Raw genomic sequence first — 24774 nt, forward strand, 5'->3', positions numbered from 1 at the left:
TACGTGGCCGACCTGGGTTTGATTCCCAGCATCCCATATGGTCCCCCGAGAACCGTCAGGAGTGATTCCTGAGTGCAGAGCCAGGAGTCGCCCTGAGCATCGCCGGGTGTGACCCCCAAAAGCAAAAAAAAAAAAAAAAAGACACATATAAAACACACTATAAAACTTACTTGCTTTGCTACAACTTCTCTCTTTTTTTCCTCCCTTCAATTAAGCCTCGAGACTTTCTCATTCACAACTTACCTCACTAGTTCTAAAAATTATTCGGTAGTTGTACGGAGATCCATTTTCTTTCATTTCTTCTGGTTTTTCCCTTCGAATGCTCACAGCCACCGGACCAAGATTTTCATCAGCCCCAAAATAGTTCCAGTGTTCTTAGGTAAAATAAGACAAAACAAAATTAGGATAGTGTATTGCATTGATACTTAGCTCACTCAGAAACTACTCTATCAGTAAAACAGAAATACATCTAACTTATACTAATATTCTTCAAATATGAGTTATAAAAAGGAGTTGGTTGCACAGGGTGTCAGAGGAAGTGACACCAAACAGAGGTGGTCTGTGGCTTTTTTTTTTTTACCACTCTGCAGCTTGTTAACTTCATGATTTTTCAAATGAAATTTGGCTTTGTCCCTCTATCCTATCATTTAAATAAACTTCCCTGCTTGTGTCAGGGCTTCTTACACTGTGTTTTAAATACAAAAAATACAAAAATTAGACTCCCAGTTCCCTAAGCTTATTAAAAACAGAGTTTGGGGATTTCCCCCAGACTGAAAAAGATTTTCTAGAGACAGAAGAAAGGCCTATGAGCCACTCAGAAGCATCCTCCTCCCAGACGGCCCCGGTAAGACGGAGGAGAAGCTGGGATCAAGAGACTCAAATCGTTTCAGGGAGGCACAAGCCTGGACCCCGTGGCTCATCAAGGTTTGCATCTACTTATCTATGGGGCACTGAGGAAAACCCCAGAGCCCTCGTAAGTGGTATGTGTGTGCTGGGGCAACACACTTCTTTTGTGATCCAGCATGATTAGGTAACTAATGAGAATTCGGGGCTTCTCCTCAATCTCTGGCACTGAGACTCCTCAGCACAGGTGACAGGACTCAGGGGAGTCTCCGAGTAATTGAGTCTTAAATTACCTTTTTCCTGACGTAAAGGATATTCAGAAGCAAAATAAATTTAGAGATAGTAAGCATACTATTTATTGTGCACCTACTTATATACTTAAAAAAATTAAACTTATTGACACATACATGAGATGTTCACAGATGACAAATTCTGTAAGCCATGGATAGATATGAAAATCTGAAGTCTATAACATACTTTGCAAAAACACCAAAATACTTACTTACATTGCCCTGTTCCTTTACCCAGGACAGGACTAAATGAGTTGTGATATGGTACATTAGTCTCATACAAAATGCATAAATATTTGAAAGTACGTTATTCCCATATAAGATGTGAGTTTTCAAATATTTGAAAATCCATGAGAATAATAAGAAATAACAGCATAAAAATGTATAATTACAGTTAAAATTTTAGGTAATGCCTATGAAAATACTTTGCAAGTACTATAGAACAATTATAAAATATATAAATGCTGAGGGCTTTCTAAGATATTATAATCCATGGAAATTCAAAATAAGAAAAACATAACGAGCATCCAGGCAACAAACATCAGATGGACAACTGGGAAACAATCTGATGGATGTCACAAAATTCATGTTACAAACACTGATGTACACCCTCAAAGCACAGCACATGAGAATTACACTCAGGTAATTTACTCTTACTTTGCACATAATTTTAATAAGCTTGGTTGTCTGGTCTTCAAGCCCACAGCATTATTTCAGAGGTGTGATAATTCCAGATGTTGACAAAGTCCAGAGTGTAGGGCTGATAGAGACTTGCATGCAGACAGCAATGTGATAGAACAACTGACAACAAGGAAGAAAACAGAAAAGGGGGTTGGGGTGGGGGGGAGACAGAAATAGTATAAAAAAGCAGACAAGAACTCAAAGAAAAACAAGACAGCAGTCCGGGGCCATTTACTGAAGTTGCAAAAGAGTTTCATACACTTCCGTAACTTCAGGAATCTTTTAAAACTGCAGCACATAGCAACAGGGGAGGTGCCAAAGGTGAGAGCGAGTCAAAGTCATTATACTCTGTTCCTTGTACAACCTGGACTAAACTGACACCCAAGCCTGAGAATCTCCTCAGATACATGGCACATGTCTCAGGGAGAGCAGATGCAACTGCTGTTTCTATTACGGAGAAATTCAGAAAGCGATAGGGCACTGTCACTTCATCAATAACCTCAATGCACCCACCAGCTCTCTCGCCCCTGTTCCACAGCAGATATTTGATGCACTCTCTGCTCCTCTTCAGTCTCTCTTCTTCTATCCTCTGAATCTCAACAAATGATAATGTTGTCTGCATTGCAAAGAAAGGAGCCATTTCAGAGGCAACCATCTTCATTTCCCACTATCAGATACAAACTTTTATCTGGATCCAGAGTTAGACTTGTTTTGCTTTACACTCCAAGCCCACCTCCCCCTACATCCTGGCTTCACTGGACTCGGATGCCTTGCTCACACTCTCTTCACCTGCAACTTCTCCCTCTCTATTGCCTCACCACTCCCAGTATCAAAGAGGCTCAAGTCTCCTTCATAATTAGACATAAATCTTACTCCCAATTCCTTATCAGCATTGTTTTTCTCTTCTTTATTTTTTTTTCTTCCAGAAAGAGCTGCTTAATTCCTTATCTTTTAGTCCTTATAATCTGCTTCCATTGCACTGGTTACCAGCAGTCACCAATGAGAGCCTTACACTTAAACTACTTTGGGTTCTCATCTTGCACTAACTTGACATAACATCGAACACAGTTAAAGGAAAAAACAAACAAACAAACAAACAAACAAAAATCCAACAACCCCCCAACCTTTGTTTCCTGCCTCCTACAATACCATTCTCTCCTGATTTTTCTTCTTACCACTTTAGTTGTTCCTACTTTTTCCTTTTCTCTTCTCATCCTGACTATTCCATACATTCTGAGCTTTACCTTCATGGATGACTCTTAAAAGTACCCATTCTAGATTGCAGACTTCTGTGCGCCCTTACAGCCACCCAACTGAAATATCTCCCTTCTCTATTCCTCCCTGCCTACTCCCCAGAGGAGACATTTGCAAAGATATTTACAAATGTTCTGGATATTTGTAAAGATATCCAATTTCCAGTAAACCTGCACGGCTCTCCAAGCTGGCCCAATTTCAGTGTTGACAGTGTTGAGTGTGAGACACAGGGCCAGTTCTCAATTTGTTACCGTGACCACACTCACTTAGTTGCTCGTGCCAGAATCCTTTCATGTCCTGAGAACTCTAGTTTTCAAATCTCCATTTTTTTTTTCCAATTCCCACTGTCACTGAGCTACACTCTTATCAATCATGAGTCTTTTAAAAGGGGTTAGCTTTTATCCAGTTTATTTACATAGGAGCCAAATAATCCTTTTAAAACATAAATCCAACCATCACAATATTAAGTACAAAATTCTACTCTGGTTTTCCAAGGATCTCCTGATACTTTTTCTGCTCCCCCAAGAGCCTCCAAACCTGCCACCGTCCTGTCACTCCAGCCTCCACTCAGTCCTTTTTATCAATGAGGCTCTGAGAACCAAAAGTACTAAACTTGCTGCTGCTCAAAACCATGATGCCCTTTCTCACCATTCTCACCTTTTAAGTATGTCTCACTCTGCCTCGTCACACTTAAAAAATTATGCCCAGAAATCTTACCCTGCAAGTTCCACCTGAAATAATACGTAGTCATCTTCTAAAAAATTACTAAAGCAAACTCAGTGTTCACGTTGTATATCAACACATATACTTTTAAAGGTTTTGAGAATTTATAAAAATATGAATTGGTGAAACCAAAATTTCTTTAAAAATAAAACAATTTAAAAGGCTACAACCCAAAATCTAAACTTATAAAAATGTTAGTTCTGATCATTATAGGGTAATTTGGCAGATTAAAGAAATTATTTTTTAAAAGAAACTAAACTACATTTAAAATCTGAGAATTAAAAAAGTGAAACACTAAAACCCATTTAAACATTTTCTGTAGATCTCTTCTACACTGTATTTTAATTTGTTTTTAAGGCCACACCCAGCTGTGTTCAGAGCTCACTCCTGGTTTTGCACTCAGAGATCATTCCTGGTAGGGCTGGGGGGATCATTTGGGAAGCCAGGGAATGAACACTGGTTGGCCATGTGCAAGACAAGCGCCTACTCTCTGTACTTTCGCTCTGGCCCTTGTACTTTATTTTTATGCAGTTTTTTCCCAGCTACTAAAGAAGTGCATTTCCAAGTTGGGTAAATGTTGATGAGATAATTATAAACTAACTTCAAACACTTTCTTCAGACTCTATCTTCAAACAAACCCATCTCTAGTTTGATAACTCTGGGAAGATCTTTTTAAACTTAGATATGCATTTTGTGCAGGAACATCAACCTTTTCTAATTGAAAAAAGAGTCCCAGCTATTATTCAAATACATATTTCCATTTGTTTTTCATCTCATTTTCACCAGTATACATCGAGATTCTGGTCTGGTTTCCTGTCTTACATTCAGCTCGACCCTCCTTATCAAAACATCTTTCAACTTGAGTAAGAATTATTCTTATTATACCTAAAAAAGTATTGTTTTTGTCCATCCCGTTTTTATTCTGCTTATGAAAACTATGGAGGCCTGGGGGGGGGGGGAACCCTTTCACGGTGAATGCAACCATATTTAATTCAAAATACGAATACAGTGTACAACCTCTGAAGTGAACTGCTGAATTTATGAGTCCTTAAAGTTGAATCTCAGATAAATGCCTGCTATTGTTTTCACACTCAAGCCAGTCTTTCAGGGATTGCCTCATCTGGTCCCACTGGCCACTTCCAGTTCTGTCTCCACTGCATGGGACTAGAGTCCCTTCCTCTCCGGCTCGTATCTTCCAGACAGCACTTCTATAACTGTCCCCTGCAGCAGCACTTCCTGTTTCCCTGCCAGTCCTCTACCTCCACCATCTGCTAGTGAAGCTATCTGACTGCTCCTTCATCCAGACACTCAATCAGCTTCACTGTCTGAAGATGCAGAAGGAGAAGGAGAATAAGGACTGGGAAATTACAGGTGATAAGTGTAAAACAAAGGCTGGAGAGAATTCAGGACAATGGAAATTGGTAAAATGAAAAGGGAAGGGAAGAAGAATGGAACACTCAAGCAGCGTGAATAAATTTGCTGATGGATAAATCAAAATACATTTATTATGTGACCAAAAATAGTATTTTAGTGCCAGTACCCTGGAATGCCGAAAGCCAATGTGGCAATCATTAATTAGAATACTGTGTGGCAAAGCAAAAGCAAGGCACTTTGCCAAGCACTCTAATATTCATATCAGTTGGGGAAACATAGGTATTTCCTTCTTTATCATGAATGTGGCAACTATGATTTAGAGACTTCTTAGCCACAGCTAGTATAGAACAAAATTTAGACATATTCTTTTATTTTCTTTTATTTTTTTTTTAGACATATTCTTTTAAATATTGATACCAAAGCTCATTTTCTTACCTGTATATATCACAATATCTGATTTCTAAAAGGATTAATTGCTCAGATCAACTGTACAGTTATGTATATATGTACACTATAGTCAGGGTTTTACTGTGCTTAAAGGGAAAGACATACATGTTTTAATCCATATGTTTTCCCCTCCTTCTCATTTTTCATATTTAATATCTAACAAATGCTTAGGCAACTAGTTTTGATTCTTGAGTTTTAACAAAATAATAGAGTGAAAATAAGTAGTTCTACCATCACTAAAATGTTCCATATAGAGTTATAATTTCAGTTAACACATTCTCAATAATAATAATAAAGTCACATCTGAGAGAGGGTAAATAATTTAAAACTCCAAATAATCACATCAAGTACAATCACATTATCTGGTTATTAGCTGTGCACAAATATAAATATATATCTGTATGCATATTTGATGCCCACCCCAAATTTTTCAGTTAAAGCCAGCATTTTAACTATAAATGAAGAAATGAAAATATAATCACAAGAGTTACGGAACTTCAACCAACAATTTCTGCACTGTTTATTTGTTTTCTTGATATATATGATTTTGCACTATTTCAGCTTTATTTTTCCTTAGGGAAAGCAACAAAATTTAGACTGTTCAGTATTATGAGCACTGAAAATTTAAACTTTTTATAAGTAATTTGTGTAAACATGACTCATAGCTTAAAATATTTTTCTAGAATTGTTAAGTTGGGAATTTAAATATGGAAAGTAAAAATGATTAAATCAAATAAAAAATAGCCGATAAAACTTAGATACAGTCTTGCATCTAACAAAATTAATAACATTTGCAAAGTTTGGCAAAGTGCATGGTGTTGGTAGCACTGTGAATCTGGATCGACCATTTTCTTTTATCTTTTTGTTTGGGACCACACCTGGCAGTGCTCAGGGGTCCGTATGGGTTGCTGGGGATTGCAACCCCAGTTGAGACGTATGCAACACCAGCACCCTTACGCTGACCTATCCCTCCAGCCCTGAGGTGACAACCATTTTAGAAAGCATTATAGCTGTATCACTGTCATCCCATTGTTCATCGATTTGCTCAAGGGGGCGCCAGTAACGTCTTCATTTGTCCCTGTTGCATGCTAGTGTAGCCCGATGGCATATTGGGGGCTCTTTCAGGATCAGGGGAATGAGGACTGTTGTTGTTACTGTTGTTGTTACTGCTGTACACCACGGATAGCTTGCCAGGCTCTGTTGTGCATGCGGGATACTCTTGGTAGCTTGCCAGGCTCTCTGAGAGGGACCGAGGCTTTGGAGCAGCCTCTAATCGCCTTCACAGGTGTTCCCAGTCTACCGAATGTAAGCTTTTGGTCAACTGGCATGTTGTAACGATCTATGTTAAAAACAAAATAGATGTTCACATTCTAATCTGACATATGCTAATAAAAGGGAAAATGTTAAAACTTCCATTTTCTCTGGAAAAGACACATTAAGTCACCACAGAAAGGGACCAGACTTGAGTCTCTTGTATCAGCTTGTCAAGGAGAAAAATGATAAGTTTTGCTAAACAGAACTGAAAGCATTTTGGCTTTTTTTTTTAACATTTTAAACTATTTTTAAATAGTCTATTTGATGAGCTACAAGCATGCCAATGTTAATGTAGTCCATAACCCTCAATATTTTTATAAGTTCAGGGTTTTCATTAGAGGATTTGGATAAAATGATAAAGACCATTCACTACTGCACACACATTTATAAAGCTGGTATCTGTCTATTGCATTCAAGTTGTTCAGATACTTTATCTCTGTGTATATATTATATCTTAACACGGATAATAAACAGACTGGAGAAAAAACACATCTAAAAGTTAGGAGAACTTTTTAAAAGTGGAAGCATATTTATTTTGCTTCTAAGATGAAACACAGATTTTCTAATAGGAGCTAATAGGAGTCTAACTATTTAGAGGCTGGTTCCTCCCGGGAAGTGCATCACTTCCAGATTCTCAGTCTCAGGTCCCCAAAGGGCTCATCCTAATTATGAGGGTGGAGGTTCCATGAGAACCAAAAAGCCCGAGACTTTGCATCATAATCAAAAGCAGGTCAGAGTAATGGACGGGGACGTTTACATAGAGCTGGCTATCTGCCAGAATTTGTCCCAAAGCGCTCCACTAAAGCTTATAATTATTGTTGCATAAGAGTAATTACCCACATTTACAAAGCGAACCATACTCTGAAGTTCCAATTCTTCTTTCCATAGGCAACTCTTAAAAAAATAGGGTTCTTGCCAAAAACTGCATAAAGTTATGGGGCTTAAAACAGCAATGTGCTACTAAGTAGTCTCCAACGTCCCCTAAATTGCCAATAAAAGGTTGGCTTTAATATGAATTATGTTGACATTTATAAATTGATTAAAGAAAACAAAAGTACAAAGACTCTTATTTTATTAAAGAAAGAAAAGATGAAAAGTACCAGAATAAAATTGGAAGCAATTTTATTGGCCTTGTCACATGTAATAGTTAATAATTCTATTTTTAAAATTTCAATCTTATATTTTTGTTCTCTATTTATTTTATGTATGTTTTTACTTTATTTTTTTAAGGTAACAGTGGTTTACATGACTGAATGTTTTATGAGTATAATTTCATGCCTCTTGTAAAGTACAACTCCTAAAGTACCAAAATCCTTCTGCAAATTTAGTGAATAAATGAATGAAAAGAAGGTTGATTCAAAAGACCAAAAAGGACCCTAATTTCAGAAAATTTTTTTTCTCTATGATATTTTTTCTTCCTAGGGCTCACCCTTTGTTTTTTAGTATGGGAATAGCATTTCTGGAAATTAAAGTATGTTTGTGTGAAATATAGTTTATCTTTTAATAGTCTTAAAAATTCAGTCTTACTCATTAATATCTTTGGACTGGAGTGATAGCACAGCAGGTAGGATGTTTGCCTTGCATTTGGCTGACCAAGGTTCGATTCCTCCATCCCTCTTGGAGAGCCCGACAACCTATTGAGAGTATCCCGCCCACATGGCAGAACCTGGCAAGCTTCCTATAGCATATTCGATATGCCAAAAACAGTAACAACAAGTCTCACAATGGAGACAGTAAGCAGAGTGCTACAGTGCTACTCATGATCAAAGAGATGAAAATTTTCTGAACCCATAATACATATTCAAAAGTAGATTGTAGTAGAGACTGAATGATATTACAGTGAGTAGGGAGCTTGTCCTGTAATGGCAGACTCAGGTTCCATTCCTGGTATGGTTCCATGAGCCCTGCCACTAGTGATTCCTGAATGCATAACCAGGAGTAAGCCCTGGGCACCACTGGGTGTGACACCAAAACAACAATAACAAAATCAAGATTCCAGCTAGAGGTGTGCCTCCTGGATCACAAAAATACTATAGATACATATATGTGATATATACACAGACATTAAAAAATTCAAGTTTCCTATACAGTTCACACCATTTTACTTATAGGGCCCTACCTATAGAAATAATTAGATAGGTGTTAGAAACATATACTACACATATACACATGGAAGACTATTTCTTTTTTTTTCCAATTTTTTATTGAATCACCATGTGAAAAGTTACAAAACTTTCAGGCTTAAGTCTCAGTCATACAATGATCAAACACCCATCCCTTCACCAGTGCACATGTTCCACCACCAAGAACCCCAGTAAACCTCCCATCCCACCACACCCCTGCCTGTGTAGCTAATGATTTTCACTTTACTTTCTCTTTACTTTGATTACATTCAATATTTCAACAGAAAACTCACTATTATTATTTGGAATTTCCCCCCAACAATCAGACCTGCCAAAAAGGCATCATTTGATAATTTGCTTTCCATTGCTGAGAATAAAGAGCATATGAGGTTGCAGCCATGCGATTTTGGATTTCTGGTATTTTAGTAATTAAGTCCAGAGAAAGTTCTGCCAGAAGTTGCATCATTGCAAGCCTATACCTCTCTTTAGTGGGCCTTAAAAGATGGCGGTCACCACACCACCGAGGAAAGGGAAGGCCGAGAGAGAAAAACCTTTCCCCTCCCGGGGCAGCATGGGGCCGTAGCTTTGTTCACAGTCTAGAGGCATTTCTGCAAGAAGCCACTGGGTGCCAAAATTAGTTAGTGGGCCTCCAGGATCATGATCATTCAGGAACAGAAGAGCCGTTCGTGTGTGGCCACTCGGGGTCACATCTGGGCAGAGAGCAGCGGAAGACTGTTTTTTAAACTTACCAAGGAATATAAATCAGAGATTCCAAGAACTTGAATGAAAGAAATTACACCTAACACTTCTACTGTAACTTCTACTGAAACTTAGCATTTTCATCAACTATATAGGCAATAAACTATAGTAAAACTTGCTGTGCATGTGGCTTCTACTCCAATAGACATTTTCATATCATATTTCAGTGGTTAGAGACATATCAAATAATCAAGTATGTTATCACTGCTTTTAAATTATAGGGCTGTGGAAATAGGACAGCAAGAAGGATGCTTGTCTTGCACGTGGCCAACCCAGGTTCAATCTTGAGCATCACATATGTTCCCCCCAAGCCCCTGCCAGGAGTGATCCCTGAGCACGGAGCAGGAGTAAGCCCTGACCCCCAAACCAAAACCAAAACCAAAAAAAAAATCATGGTAGTTATCGGACCTATTACTAGATAGATCAGTGGTCCAAAAGTCTGCAGGTAAAAATACCATTGTACTAGATTTTTCTATTAATGTAGTAAGACAGAAGTGTGTACATAAAGTTATATTATACAATATATATTACAGTATATAGTATGTATAATATATATATTATTAGTATGTCAAAATTTTAAATACTTTTCTAATTATACATATTGGTGGAAAGGTGGCCTGCAGGGGATTCTAATTATACAGTATACTATGCTTGGTTTCCTTTGTATTTTTAGTCACTTAAAATATTATTTTAAGGAGCATTCATAGGTTTCATTGAATTCTCAAAGGCTCAGTGGGACAGAGATTATATAGGAACATCTGATGAAGCATTCTATATAGGAATGAGAGCCTGAACAACTTGAATTGAAGCAGCTGGAAAACTTGAAATAAATGATGGCATAGTCAATTATGGAAACATGAAAAATACATGAAACTATGTAATGATCTGTATTTTACAATAAAAATGAATATGCTTTCATTTAAAAAGCTGAGAAACAAAATTAGTGATAATCACAAAATCATACAAGATCAACACTCCTATTTTTTTTATAGTCACTAATTTTTCTGTGATGAATATATATCTTTTCAAATGGAAAATATTTTCAAGCATAAAACACATTTGGTCAATAACTATAAAGAACATTTTAAAAGTTGCACATTAATACATTTTTTCATTTTAATGCTTATAAATATTAATTTAAGTGTCAGCTCAGGAAAGACAGCATTGAACATCCAAATTGACAGATGCTGCAATGGAACACCATCACTTTTTTAATTCCATTATATTTAAGTTACTTTTGTACCAGATTATCAAGGATACTGCAACATGACCCTGTGTAAAATGCTTTGGTCAAAGACAAGAAAACCTGAGAACTGGTCTAGAGAACTGAGCTTAACTTCTAAACTTTCAGGGATCATTTTTATTACTAGAAAATAGAGCCTACAAGGGTGGGCGGGGAGGGGTGTGAGGAGTGGCTGGGAGGGAGCCTGAGACAATAGTGGAGGGAAGCGGGCACACTGACAGAGGCTGAGTCCTTCAATTACTGCACTCATGAGAGTCCTATCATTAATGGTGTTGCAAATCATGGTGCTTCAAAGAAAAAGAAAAGAAGATGCTTTTGTAGGATCTGGAAGGAAGTCCCCAAGAGATAGCCCGAAAGTGAGTCAAGGCAGAAAGTCTGTGGGCAAGAAACATACATTATGTCCCAAGAACTCAGCAAAGCCCACACACTTGTTGACTAACTGTCCACATGAGTCAGAAAGGTGGCTTCTGCTAATGCTTCTCCCTGACTAAATACAAATGCAGCTTGGACAATGTCATCTTTGGCTCCCCTGGTGCTCAGATGAATGGCCCCCCCATGCAGAGGAGGAGGTGGTCCTAGGAGAACATGAGGAAAAGAACTGACACAACAAAGCAAATACATGTTGAGCAACTAATTTTGGTGTTCAAGATCAGTGGCTCATTGGTGTCTGAAGCTATTGTGAGGTTTTATTTGGAAAAGAGATATGAGGCTCATGTCATCAACACTGATGGAAGCAATCCATCTAAAGGGTCCTTCTTGAGACTGAAAAATAAACAGCACAGAACACTCTAATATATGGGATTCAGGAAGCATGGTAGAGACCTGGGCGCACACTGGCACTGGAAAATAGGTAAGGCACCCGTTTCATGTGGTGGGTTTTGACTGCTGCTTTACCCACACATGATTTCACCTTGGTTACTTTTAGACTTACGAAAGGTTGCAGAAATAGGCAAAAAGTTTTCAGAGATTTCTAACCTATCATCCTCAATCTTATGTAACAGGCTGGGAGAGACCACTGACCCTGGTTTGATCTCAGGAATCACATATGGTTCCCTGAACAATACCATAAGTGGTCACTGAGCACAGACCAAGAGCATGCTCTGAAGAGTTGGGTTTGTGTTCCCCATCCCCCAAAACAAACCAAAAACACCCCCCCCCAATATTTTTAAAAACCACTCTTATAAAACTATAGGATGTATAGAATTTTTAAGTACATTTATTATCAGGATCAATAGAAGTTCAGGGTTGGAATGATATACAGTGTGTAAGGCACTTGTCTTGCACACAACCAACACAAGTTTGATCCCCAGCACCACGGAAGGTCCACTAAGCCTTGCTAGGAATGTTCCCTGAGGGCAGAGCCAGGAGCAGGTCCTGACTGAGTACTGCCAGGTATCACCCCCAAACAAAACAAAACAAAACAAAACCAGTGAAAGTTCTACTAATTAAAGATCTTACTCAAAAACACTAGTTTTTCAAGTATGTTCTTTCTATTTGACAATCACAGAATACTACTTTGTATTTATTTAGTTATTTCTTGGTCCACTGCAGTCTTTTAAGTTTCTCAAACTTTACTTGTATTTCATGATCTTGACACATTTGAAGATTATTTTTCACTCCTTTTGGGTTTGCCCAATTCACATGACTTGCCTGAGGTTATACATTTGGGGCATCAGACCCACAGATGATGATGTAATCTCCACACATCATTTCATGGGGTTCACGGTGCGATTCACCTCATATGGTAGTGTCTGGCAGGTTTATTTGCCATAAAAACACTATCTCTTTCTTGCAATTTACAAGATAAACTGATACTTTAAGAACATGCAACTTGTTTCTCCTGTGTGTCCTCAAACTGTCACCCACTGGTTTTAGCATCCATCAGTTAATGTCTACTAAAGTTTATAATTGTGAAAATCAGTTTCAGTAATGGTATTTTGGGCCCCTGGGGAATCAACTGGTGGTCTTGGTTAATGTCCACAAAACCACCATGACCACACACACACTTGTTTGTGGTTTCATTTCCTGAAAAGAAGGGAAAGGGAACTACAACACATTATTCAGTGTCTGGAATGTAACACAAGGTCATATACACAGAGGGCCTCTTCCTGACACTGCGAATACTGACTCCTCGACTCAATAAGTCTCATACATTGTGCCAAACATTTATCCCTTGTGACATGTTTACTGAGCCTGGTTTTGTGGTCCTTGCCTTTCAGAAGTGCTTTGACTGGGTAGGAGCCAGTGCATTCGAGGAAGTGTGGTGCAGAACCAAGATGCACAGGGAGACATGTAGCCATTGCGGGAAAGCATCTCTTGGAAACGAGAAGGGTAAGCCTATCAGGTAAAAGATGAAGAGTCACTAAACTGGGGAGAACAGGCAGCCAGGGCAGAAACTTCTCCAACTCTGCCACCACATAGGTTAGTGTTCACTGAACTCTCCTGTTGTGAGGAAACCTCCCTGTCTGATCAGAGCTCTCTCTCTCTCTCTCTCTCAGCCAGCCCAGGTGCTTTGACACCAGCTGTGGAGACACCCAGGGTGCTACGGTACAGTGATGCTCATCATCTCTGTCAACTAACACTGCTCCACCTTAGCTCATAAATGTGACACAGATCAGCTGACAACCAAGGAAAACAACCTAAAAGAGAAAAAAATTAAGAAAAACAGAAAACAGAACTGAGAAGACATAGATTATTTAAGGAAAATAAGCTACAGGAGAAGGTATGACTCAATTAACTCCAACAATGAAGTGTGTGGTAACATAAAATAAGCAAGCTATTATGAAAAATAACTACAGGAAAATAAAAATGATGAGATCCTGGAGTTGAAAAATACACTGACTGAGATAAAATACAGGGAAAGGACTGGATTACAAAATGTAGAAGGACTATATGCCAATCCTGCACCCAGAAGATAAAACTGGTATACAGAGAATACCAAAATATACTGCAATTATTAAAGAAAACAATAGAAGAAAAATCCAAGGGTTTCATCATTTATTTTAGTATAATTTCAGATAAAGGCAACAGAGAACTTGTAGAAAACAAAAAGCTTCTTGATTTCTTTTGAGTCAAGAGAAAAATATGTTTAATAGCTTCTCAACTGTCTTAAGAGCACTAATGTAAGACTAACATTTTGAAGACATATATACCTGTTTGTGTTCTTGTCCAGGCATGATAGCTGGCACAAAATACATGCTTAATAAATATTACCTGGCCAGGAAGGATAGTACAAAGGTTAAGGCATCTGCCTGGGAGGTGGCTGTGACCCAGATTTGCATCCTGGCACAGCATATGGTCCCCTAAGCATCAACAGGCATGGTTCCCGAGTACTGCTGGGTGTAGGCTTCAGGCCCCCCCAAAGAGTAGCTATTATAATAACTATACATGAGAGTGAAGGTTGACTTTGGTTATTTTTGTTTTTATGTCACAACCGGTGGTTACTCCTGGCTCTGTGCTCAGGAATTATTCCTGACAGTGCTGAGAGTACCAGTAATGAACTGTAATGAACCAGGATTGGCCATGTGCAAGGCCAATGCCCTACCTGTTGTACTATTGCTCTGGCCCTGAATGAGGGTTGGATATGTAACTCAGTGGCCAAGCACTTACTTTGCTTATATGAGGCTGGGAACATAGCCAAGGTAAAAAAGAAGTATATGAGTGAACTAATACGCAGTTACTTAAAATTTTTAAACTACTTTAAATATTAAGGGCACTCTTGATAGCAGTAAATGGAATAATAAATTGGCATGGAGAAAAAATACAGAAGTTACAAGTCAAATTGTTGGAATTAGGAAAGGGATTACTTTCTCGCCTCTACATCAATATTTTATGTTTTGTCATCATCACCAACTTTACTGCAAAAACATGTTTAAGAAAAATAACTGGATCATTACAAAGATGATCAGAATATATGTGGCTTTTGGCTAGACTGTCTTGATTTTAAAAGCAAAATGTAGGGGCCCAGCCGTTAGGGAAACAGGTAGGGAGCTTGTTTTCACACAGCCAACCTGGATACCATCGCACCCCTGGCCCCACATATGAAGCCAGGAGTGATCTTTGAGCCAGGAAGAAGTCTGAGCACAGCCAGGTGTTGCCCCATCACTGTCATCCCGTTGCTCATCGATTTGTTCGAGCGGGCACCAATAACGTCTATCATTGAGAGACTTATTGTTACTGTTTTTGGCATATCCAATATGCACGGGTAGCTTGCCAGGCTCTGCCACTCGGGCTCCATACTCTCAGTAGCTTGCTGGGCTATCCGAGAGGGGCGGAGGAATTGAACACGGGTTGGCCGCATGAAAGGCGAAAGCCCAACCGCTATAGAATAAGTGTGCCAAAAGTAGATAATGGACCAAATATGATGACCTCTCAGTGTCTGTGTTGTAAGCCATAATGCCCCAAAGTAGAGAGAGTATGGGGACTATTGTCTGCCATGGAGGCAGGGGGAGGGTGAGAAAGGGGGGGTATACTGGGGATATTGGTGGTGGGGAATGTGCACTGGTGGAGGGATGGGTGTTTGATCATTGTGTGACTGTAACCCAAACATGAAAGCCTGTAACTATCTCACGGTGATTCAATAAAGTTAAAAAAAAAAAAAGAATAAGTACACTGTAAGTGAAACAGCAGAGGAGCCAAATTCCATCCACTCTGACTTGAGAGGAGAGGGCTCAGATCATATGGACTCAAGGCGCTTTGGTGATGAGCTGAGATGATAGGTGTTAGGACTAAAGAGGAGCAAACATGCAGACATGCAAACCTGCCTTGTTACTGGAAGCCCTGAAAGAATAAAAAACAAAACAAAACAGGAATTGACATGTTCCTGCTGAGTTTTTCAAGTTATTTAATGTCACCAAAGTCCTTCTAAATTAGCACAATTAAAGAGCTACTTTCAATGGATTATGTATGACTTATGTGATCTCAATAAAAATTAGACAAGGCATAAATAAAGATATTGAAATAAAATATTACACAACTGTATAAAGTATTTCCTTATTAAATTGGGCCACAATTAATTGTGAAGCCCAAGAGCCTAAAACAGAACATGATTTAGAAGAGCAGACATGTTGGTTCTGAGGATTATCACTTAGCTATAATATAAAACTATCAATATATAAAAGCTAAGCATGGAATAATTTTCCCTAAGGAACTCTAAAAAGCATTTCACAGTTTTTCTTCAACCTAATGTACAGAAGAAAAAGGAGAGCCCAGCTACACTAAATAAATGCAGATTTTTACAAATATACTTAGCTATATAGTGTTTCCAGGTATCCTATGTGTATCATACAAGTAAGAAATTCACTAATACTTCTAATAGTTATTTTATGATGCTTTACCAAAACTCAAATAATAGCTCAACAGAAAAAGCTAAAATAAATCAGAATGCTAAAGCTATCACTTCAACTAAAAATAAAGTATATATAAAAAAATAAGTAGAAAAAAAACCCTAGACAGTCTAATAGAAACTAATAATCCTTGGACCAAGATTAAAGTTGAATCTGATTTGTGTGTGGATGCCTAAGTGGGCGTGTACAAATAAATATGTGGGGTGTGGTGGGAAGAGGCAGGTACAGGAGAAAAAAATGAACACTAAAAATAAATCTGATGGCTTACAGTTACCAAAAAAGTAATTACTAATAAAAGTAATTAGGTATAAAAAGTAATCAGGAAAGGGAAATGTCTTTCTACTTGCAAAAGTCCCAAATTTCCTCTGCCACATTAGATGGGCAAAGAAGAAGGGAATTCAGGGAAAACATGTCTCACCCATAATTACAAACTTGGTATAAAACTGAAAAAGTCTGGTACAGTCACAAATAAGGTGAGCAGGTGATGTGGAAAAAGTCTCCCCTTCAACCATCCACGCTGGCTACTGGCAGCTTCGAATTAACCTATAATTTAGTATCTGACTCTTCCAAATTTCCTTGGCACTTTGATCATATTTGAGCGGGCACCAGTAACGTCTTTCAATTGTGAGACTTACTTGCTACTGTTTTTGGCACATCCAATACTCCTGCTTTGATCATATTGATTGCAGAAAATGTAAACAAAAAATGTATGCATACATCAAAGGAATTGACCAAATTACTGATGGTGTAGTGGAGGTCACACCTGGCATGGCTGGGATTCATGTGGTATGAAGGATCAGGCCCAGCTCTTTGTACATGCAAGGTATGTGGCTCTACCATTGGAATAACATCACAGGCCTCCACAAGACTAACACTGAAGCTATCCTAGCCTAGTTTCTGCTTTTCTAAGAAAATGTGGACATGCCACTTGGACTACTAGCATATGACACCTTTGCCACAGAGTTCTATGAACTATTTATTAACTGAGGCTAGCAAAAAGCAAAAGTATTTTCCCAATAAACAGTAGCTATATTACTGCTATTGTTCAATTCTAGATGAGTGTGAATATGAATATTCCCGTGTTAGCAAAGCAGCAAAGAGAATGGGCAGAGGGAAAAAAAGGAAAGAAGAGCATTGATGGTGTTGCTTATTGCAGTAACTGCAAACCACGGGGTTCCTCCACTGGGATCTTTCCAGCACTGGATTGGAATTACATATTGGAGGCAAATAGCCTAACATCTAAATCTGTAGAATAATTATGTTTACAGAAACAATGTAATATTAAAAAGTGGGCTCAGCTGCAATGGCCAAAAACAATTAAATTTTACACATAATTTTCAGCTGCTGAGTTCACATTGATAAAGTTGATTTTTATTTTTTTTTAAATCCCCTACGGAGACATAACTGCTGTGACATTTGGAAAGCATTAAGCAACAGAATGGAAAACTATCTGGTGATGAAGACGGAGCAAGAGCAAGGTCAGCAGTGCCACATCCAATGCTGGAGAGTAAATTAATCTGACACAGCTGTACTCCAACAAGATGACTCTCCTTTCAAGGTTTTGATGAGGAAAAGAGTTTTTCCTACAAAGAGCGCACCATTTCAATGCATCAAAATTGCATACTGAAAGTAGTAACAGAATCATTTTACTATCCTGTAAGTATAGACATAATTATCCTATTTATCCTATAAGTTATCCTGCACGTATATTATCCTATAAATATAGACATAAATTTTAAAAACTGATTTTGTACTTAGGGCCAGAGAGACAGTACAGTGAGTACAGATCTTGCTCTGCATGTGATCAATCCAGGCTCAATCCCTGTTACCATATGGTGTCCCAATCACTACCAGGAATGATCCCCAGGTGCAAAACCAGGAGTAAGTCCTGAGCACAGCCGGGTGTGACCCCCTCCAAAACAAAACAAACAGAAATTGTATATTAAGGAGCTTAAGTTCAGCATTAAGTGATTATTACTCAGAAACGTAATGCATGGCACATTATCAGGCCGTGATGACTCACATGACTGAAAATTCTAAGCTGAATAGCTCAAGAAAACACAGCAGGCGCTCTCTGTGACAGCATTCTGCTGGACAATTTTCTGGACTAAGCAATGTGCAGTTCCCACTATGAGCACCCCAGGGCCCCAACAGGCCGGCTCTAGAGCCACATGTACCGGGTGCTCTCGCCAGCTGTGCTTCTAGCCACAGACTCAGCTGTGTCCTCCCAAGCATATTTATGCCACTTGACATTTTAGTAATTATGAAATTCAATTAAATATTAAGAAAGCTAATGGAATATAAGTACATAAGACAATTTTTTTTCTATTCAAAGAATACTTGAAGGATTTGGGAGAACTTAATAAAGACAAACCACTAAAAGGAAAATTATTGGATCAGATGTAGACAATTTTTTAAAATGAGAAAAAAATTATGAAACTTAAGAAAGTAGCTTTTATAGTGCCTATAACTTTGTTCAGATGATTTACCCTTTTAGTACAATGCAAAATTTGAAACACTAGAATCACTGCCTAAATAAAGACTGGGCCTTTTCCTCCCCTGCCCCAACGAGACGGCCCCTCTGGCTATTGATCAAGAGGCTTAAGCCGTGATCCCAGAGACTCAGAAACAAATCTTGGAACCCAGCAGCTTTTAGCAGAAATGTGTCTGGACTTCGTATTTGGTTACCGGTCCTGGGCCACCCCAGATGGGAAAAGGTGCTGTCCCTCCACTGGGAACCCTGGTGGCTTGGTGGTTGCCATTTTCCATGGGCTTGCAGTGACTAGACACTCGGGGCCTCAGGGGATGGGGGTAGAGCCGGCCCTTTCCTCCCCCGCCCCACCCCCCCAAGACCTCGAGTCGCTGCCCACAAATGGCCCCTCTGGCTCCTGATCAAGTTGCTTAATGGTCATGATCCCAGAGACTCAGAAACAAATCTCGGAGCCCAGAGGCATTTGGCAGTAATCCCTCTAGATTTGATTATTAAAATTTCAGAATTCCAAAATTGCGCAGCTGCTATTGTGGCAGATGGGTGCTGGGGTAAAATCCCAAATAATAATGGTGAGTCTGGTGTCAAAATATTGAATGTAATCAAAGTAAAGAGAGTAATGTGGAAATCATCTGCCACACAGGTAGGGGGAGGGTGTGGGATGGGGGGTATACTGGGGTTTTTGGTGGTGAAGACACTGGTGAAGGGATGGGTATTTCATCATTGTATGACTGAGACTTAAACCAAAAGGCTTTGTAACTGCTCTCACGGTGATTCAATAAATAAATTTATTATTATTATTATTATTATTAACAATAATAATAAAAAAGACTTGGCCTCACAAGAATTTAGCAAGAATATTTTTAGGTATTTTCATAAAAATAAAATATTTTATTTTAGGTATGCTTTTTACAGATTCTCTGCTTTAGCAATATTTTCTGTAATCAGCTCTAGTAATATGGATAGAGTATATTTTCAATGCTTCAAATTAACTACTTTGGATCAATGGCTTTTAAATTTATGAAGTGTTATGGACTAAAATCAGTTATTCTGAAATATAGGGGGTTCAACATTTTATTCCATACTTCATTAGCTCCATGACAAGTTAAGCCCGTAAGTCACTTAAACCATTTAAGCCTGAGTCCCCTCATCTGCAGAATATCAATCAGGACATTACCTACTTCAGTGGGCTCATTTCTCATTGAAATGAGGAAAATACAATTCATGATAAATGCTTATTAGCAAAATTCCTGTCTGTAAGTGCTCAAAAATATGCATTACTATTATATTTACTAATAGGAAAAAGTATCAAATGTCACCTCCATGAGATTATAACTAATGGGGTTGGAGCTATAATACAGCGGGTAGGGCATTTGCCTTGCAAGCGGCCAACCCAGGTTCAATTCCCAGCACCCCATATGGTCCCCCAAGCACCACCAGGAGTAATTCCTGAGAGCAGAGTCAGGGGTAACCCCTGTGCATCACTGGGTGTGACTTCCCTCCACAAAAAAAGATTATAATATGCTCTCTTATGTTGGATGGAAATGTGCTAATTTTTAGCAAGGTGGCCTCCTCCTACAGCTGGGTCAGAAGCAACATACCACTGGAGTCTCAGCTTGATGCAATTTTACTTCCTAATGGTCATTTGGGCTATCTCTGGGGACATTTCAGTTTGGCCCAGTTGGGTTTGTGAAGGGAAATATCTATGCCTCTTAGGCATACAGTGGTGTTTCTCAAAGCCTTTTCTTACCATGGCCCCCTTCCAAGCACATTTCCTTACATTCCCCCTCCCCATCCTACAAGTCAGCCCTCTTGTAGGATGGTCCCTCCATTTGTGCCATTTTCACAACTTTGGCCCCTTTAGAATAGCCTAGGGGCCCACAGGAGGCTGTCAGGCCCCCAAATCAAAAAGGCTGGCAGAGAGGACATTCTGCATCTATAATGCGCAGTACTCTCTCCATAAAGTCAAGGTGGCAGCATTGAGAAAACCTGAGTCATAAAGGTCAGACTAAAAAGTTGGATTTCTGAAAATTAACTCCTGACAGTTATTCTGAGAGAACAAAGATTGTTTAAAATACAACTGGAATTTTCAGTACCACATTGATTCTGGGGCCTCTGCCAAACATTTGAAGGAATGAAATACGGAGATTTAATATTCAGATAAGATTCTTTGTTCGATAAAATGTCTCAAGTGGTCTAGCACATTATCACCGTAAGATTAACTTTATTCTGAAGTGACAGTGTCATAAAGTTATAATGAGTTTCAGCAATGAAAACTGATTTGTAGAAATATATCTAAATAAGATTCAAAACCCCCAAACAATGTCCAACGCTGCTGCAGCAGCGGACACATATGAGGCCTCACTCCTGACCTCAGAGATCTCTTTGCCAGCTAACAGACCATGGACGTGTGGCCCTCCTTAGAGCTCTCTCTTTCCTGGTGAGGGGCAGGTCTGAAAAGTTCACTCTTCAATTAATAATGCTGCTTAGAAAGAACTCAGAAAGCTTATAGAAGTTCATGTATACTACTTACTTCAAAATACATCCCAGGGTCCTTAATACAAGTTTGAGATAAAACTATGTAAAGCATGATCTAACAATACATCTCTTTATTCTATTACCCCCAAACAGAACCAAAAGGCAATCACCCAGAGGTTAAGGGACCTTTGTCTCCAGGATCTCAAATAGCCCTAGAGTTGACTCATGGCTCTGAGATTTAACTGGCTCCCTATGTCTTTTGTTTAATGGAATTTTCACTAAAATTCTTGTGAAATGGAGAGAGAAGCATTCTGATTCCTATTTCCTGAGGAGATGATTGAGAAGGAAAAGACATTATCCTGTACTATCTGAAAAAGTGCCAAATAAATGAAAAAACGGCCCAAGGATGATTTTTGTCATTCTTCCCCCCAAAAAAAGCATATTTAAATTACTTTCAAGTTTATAAGACATATATCCCTAAAGGTGACACATGAATCTTTGAGTCACAGAATATTTTATTCACTAAAGTTTTAAAAACCATGAATACCTAACATACAAAACCATTTTATACCTAAATGGAGTGAACTCAAAAAATGCTAAGACACTTGCAACAAATGTTTAACTATTTTCACCATCGAAAGACATTCAATTTTAGGTCCTGATGCTAAAATAAAAACTGGATAGATCTTGCTGCTAAAATGAAAACTCTACTGCGCCCCCCTCCCAGAGAAAGCACATAAGAAAATTTCAATAAAAATGATCTCCACTCACCCTTCTGATAGAAGAATTTTCTGTAATAGTATGCGCCCAGATCCACATGCTCCACAATGTACCTCTTCACTCGATCCAGATGCAAAACCAAGTTCTCCTTGGGCACTTCAAGTACAGCCACTCCCGCATTTGTGCAATGGGAGCTGAGGGTAGACTCAAAGGAGGCACTTTCACAGCCACTAAAGGAGCCTGAACTTGATTTTGACAGACTGATCTTCCGCTCACCTTCTCCGCCTATCTCATTCCGGAAATAAGGACAGCTCAGTACGAGCTCATTGCTTTTATCATCTCCCTGGTCCATGCTGAGGCTTCCTTTCGAATTCAGGTCCTCTGTGCTGCCCATTGGGGAGCTAAAACTGGCAGAATGGGACAAAGGTCCTGAGACCAAGGATGCCACAGCCGCTGCTGAAGCCCCGGTGGTGGTGTTTCTCCTCTTAATAACATTGTTGTGCCTGTTCATAATCGCCTCATTCAAATCAAATAATATACTCTGGACGTCATAGTGAGCAAAGCACTTTGGACACGTCCAGGGCCTGACTGAGTCTTCTGATCGGTTATCTTCGAGATCAGATGATTTCCCAAGTTCATCACCTTTGGCATTGCGTAATTTACGGAAGATGGAGGAATCTCCAGTTTCAGACTTGGAGCGTCGCTTGAGTGGTTTTTCCCTTTCCTTAAAGAGCCTGAGGTTATCTCTCTGTGAGATGGGTCCATCGATAACATCCAAAGAGAAACCAGAACCTTTGGCCCCACCCGCGATGAGAAAGTCACTGAGCTTGGTTGGAGTGGGACCACGATCAGATTTGTCATCTTTGTAGCCCTTTAACAAATCAAAGAAGCTTTCTCCGGACGTTCCCTGCTTATCGATCGAAGATGTGCTACCATATTCCCTGTGCAGTGATGGACCAGTCTTATATGTGGGTGAGATACATTCATCAAAACTATCCACGTCAAGTTCACTTATGGTGATATCGCTGTTGCTCCGCTGCCGTATTCTCCGAAGAGCTTTCCTGGGGGAGCTGGGATAGGCTTCGGGCATGAGAAATCTGGAGTCCATGTTCTCCGATGGTCTAGTCTTGTTCTTCAGCGTGTTCTGTATGCTCTTGAGCATGGCTGAGTCACTGGAATTGAGGCTAACAGAACTTCCCTGACTCACCGGGCTGCTTTTGGAGGACATGCTCTCAAGGCAACTTGAGGTTTCTAGTTCCTGGCTTGAACGGTTTGAGTCTTTGACATTTTCCTTTCGTGGGGGCCAATCTGCAATCCTTGCCCTCACCCCCATCTTTGGGACACCGGGGGTCGAGGTTATGTGGTGGGGCCCTTCACTTCGGGGAGGCCCAATAGGAGCCATGACGGATGAGCCTAAGCTGCCGTTCTGGGACCGGAAGCGCCGCATGTAGAAGTCGTCGGTGTGTACTTTGGGAGCGCCATCTGGGCCAACTACAGAGGCTCTCTCGGTAGCAACCGGCCTTTCCGTCTGTGACCGTTTCAAGCTGGTCATGATGTAAAAACAAGTAGACTTAAATCCCTGCAGAAAGGACCATTGTATTGAAGTTTCAAATGTGCATTTCCCTTTCGGAGAATGGTTTCCAGAAAACACCACAGTTGCGTGAGATCCTGATAGTTTTCATTGAAAAGGTTAAACAATGCCTTATTTTCAGATTTCTGAAAATTCAGATCTTCAAAACATTATAATCCACAACAGTTCCTCTGCTACACGTTGATAGATGGCGTTCTTTCAGAAAAAACTGAATGGAACTTGTATTACTGAGATTCTGAGATTGTCACAATCCCCGGCTCTCTCTAAAAGAGAAGGACAATCGAAATTAGTATTCGATAAAGACATCTAAAAATAAATATGCAATTGCCAGAACCAAGCACATAAAAATGAAAGACTAAGTATGGGCCGTTTCATCACAATTCACATTTTCTGTTTTTAGTGAAGCAGGTATAAAAGAAAAAAAGTGAAAGCATTTAATAAAATCTGTGTTTAAATTATAGATAATAAAAAGGCTACCAACGTTTTAGTCTATTTGAGCTGTTTTTTACAAGCAGGTGTGGGGGGCATGAATCATTTCTAAGACATCAAAGCTCCTACCCCAAGCATAGACCAAGTTCAGACTAATGACCTCTAACAAGGTAGAATATCACAAACCACTTTGCTGATAGGAAGTTAGAGGCACAAACAAGTTAGATCATTAGAGAAACAGAAGTCAATTTTTTAACAAGACCAGAATTGAAAAATTATTTTACTATATTGCAATACTGATTTTGTTAATACCGTCCACATTTTAAAATCTTTGTTTTTTTACTTATTATTTTTTGTTGTTGTTGTTGCTGTTGTTCTTTACAAAGGCTTAATACAGTTGGCGAGAACAAATACAAGACAGAAAATAAAACAGGATTTTCTCAGAGCCAGAATATCCATTAGAACTCCGCTTTCTCCTCTACTTTATTACTTACCCAGATGAGGAATATTTCAGAATGAATCCAGCATTCACCTCCACCTCTGCCTAAGCTCTTCCATTTGATCTACTTTTAAAGCTAGAAATTCCACTCATCAACAAAATGCCTGCATTTCCCTAACACACTGCAATCTACCCCACCCTTCAGCACTAATTTATGAAGACAGCAGAAATCA

The 24774-nt window shown here is 39.2% G+C and overlaps 1 protein-coding gene across 7 annotated transcripts in view; it reads right to left on the bottom strand.

Annotated features, from left to right (window-relative positions):
- Positions 1–24774, bottom strand: part of SIPA1L1 (signal induced proliferation associated 1 like 1) — a 356124-nt gene that overhangs the window by 127572 nt on the left and 203778 nt on the right. For 6 of the 7 annotated variants that reach the window (XM_055133897.1, XM_055133896.1, XM_012933609.2 and 3 more), the window contains exons 1-3: positions 24597–24732; positions 22134–23936; positions 244–374 (exon numbers count right to left, since the gene is read on the bottom strand). In XM_055133897.1, the coding sequence (XP_054989872.1) occupies positions 244–374; positions 22134–23634 (1632 nt within the window). In that variant the 5' untranslated portion in view covers positions 23635–23936; positions 24597–24732. Of the gene's footprint in view, positions 1–243; positions 375–22133; positions 23937–24596; positions 24733–24774 lie in introns of those variants that run through there. The other variant, XM_055133895.1, reaches the window with a different exon arrangement.

Source organism: Sorex araneus, chromosome 3 (genome assembly GCF_027595985.1).
Source record: "Sorex araneus isolate mSorAra2 chromosome 3, mSorAra2.pri, whole genome shotgun sequence".
Lineage (NCBI taxonomy): Eukaryota > Metazoa > Chordata > Mammalia > Eulipotyphla > Soricidae > Sorex > Sorex araneus.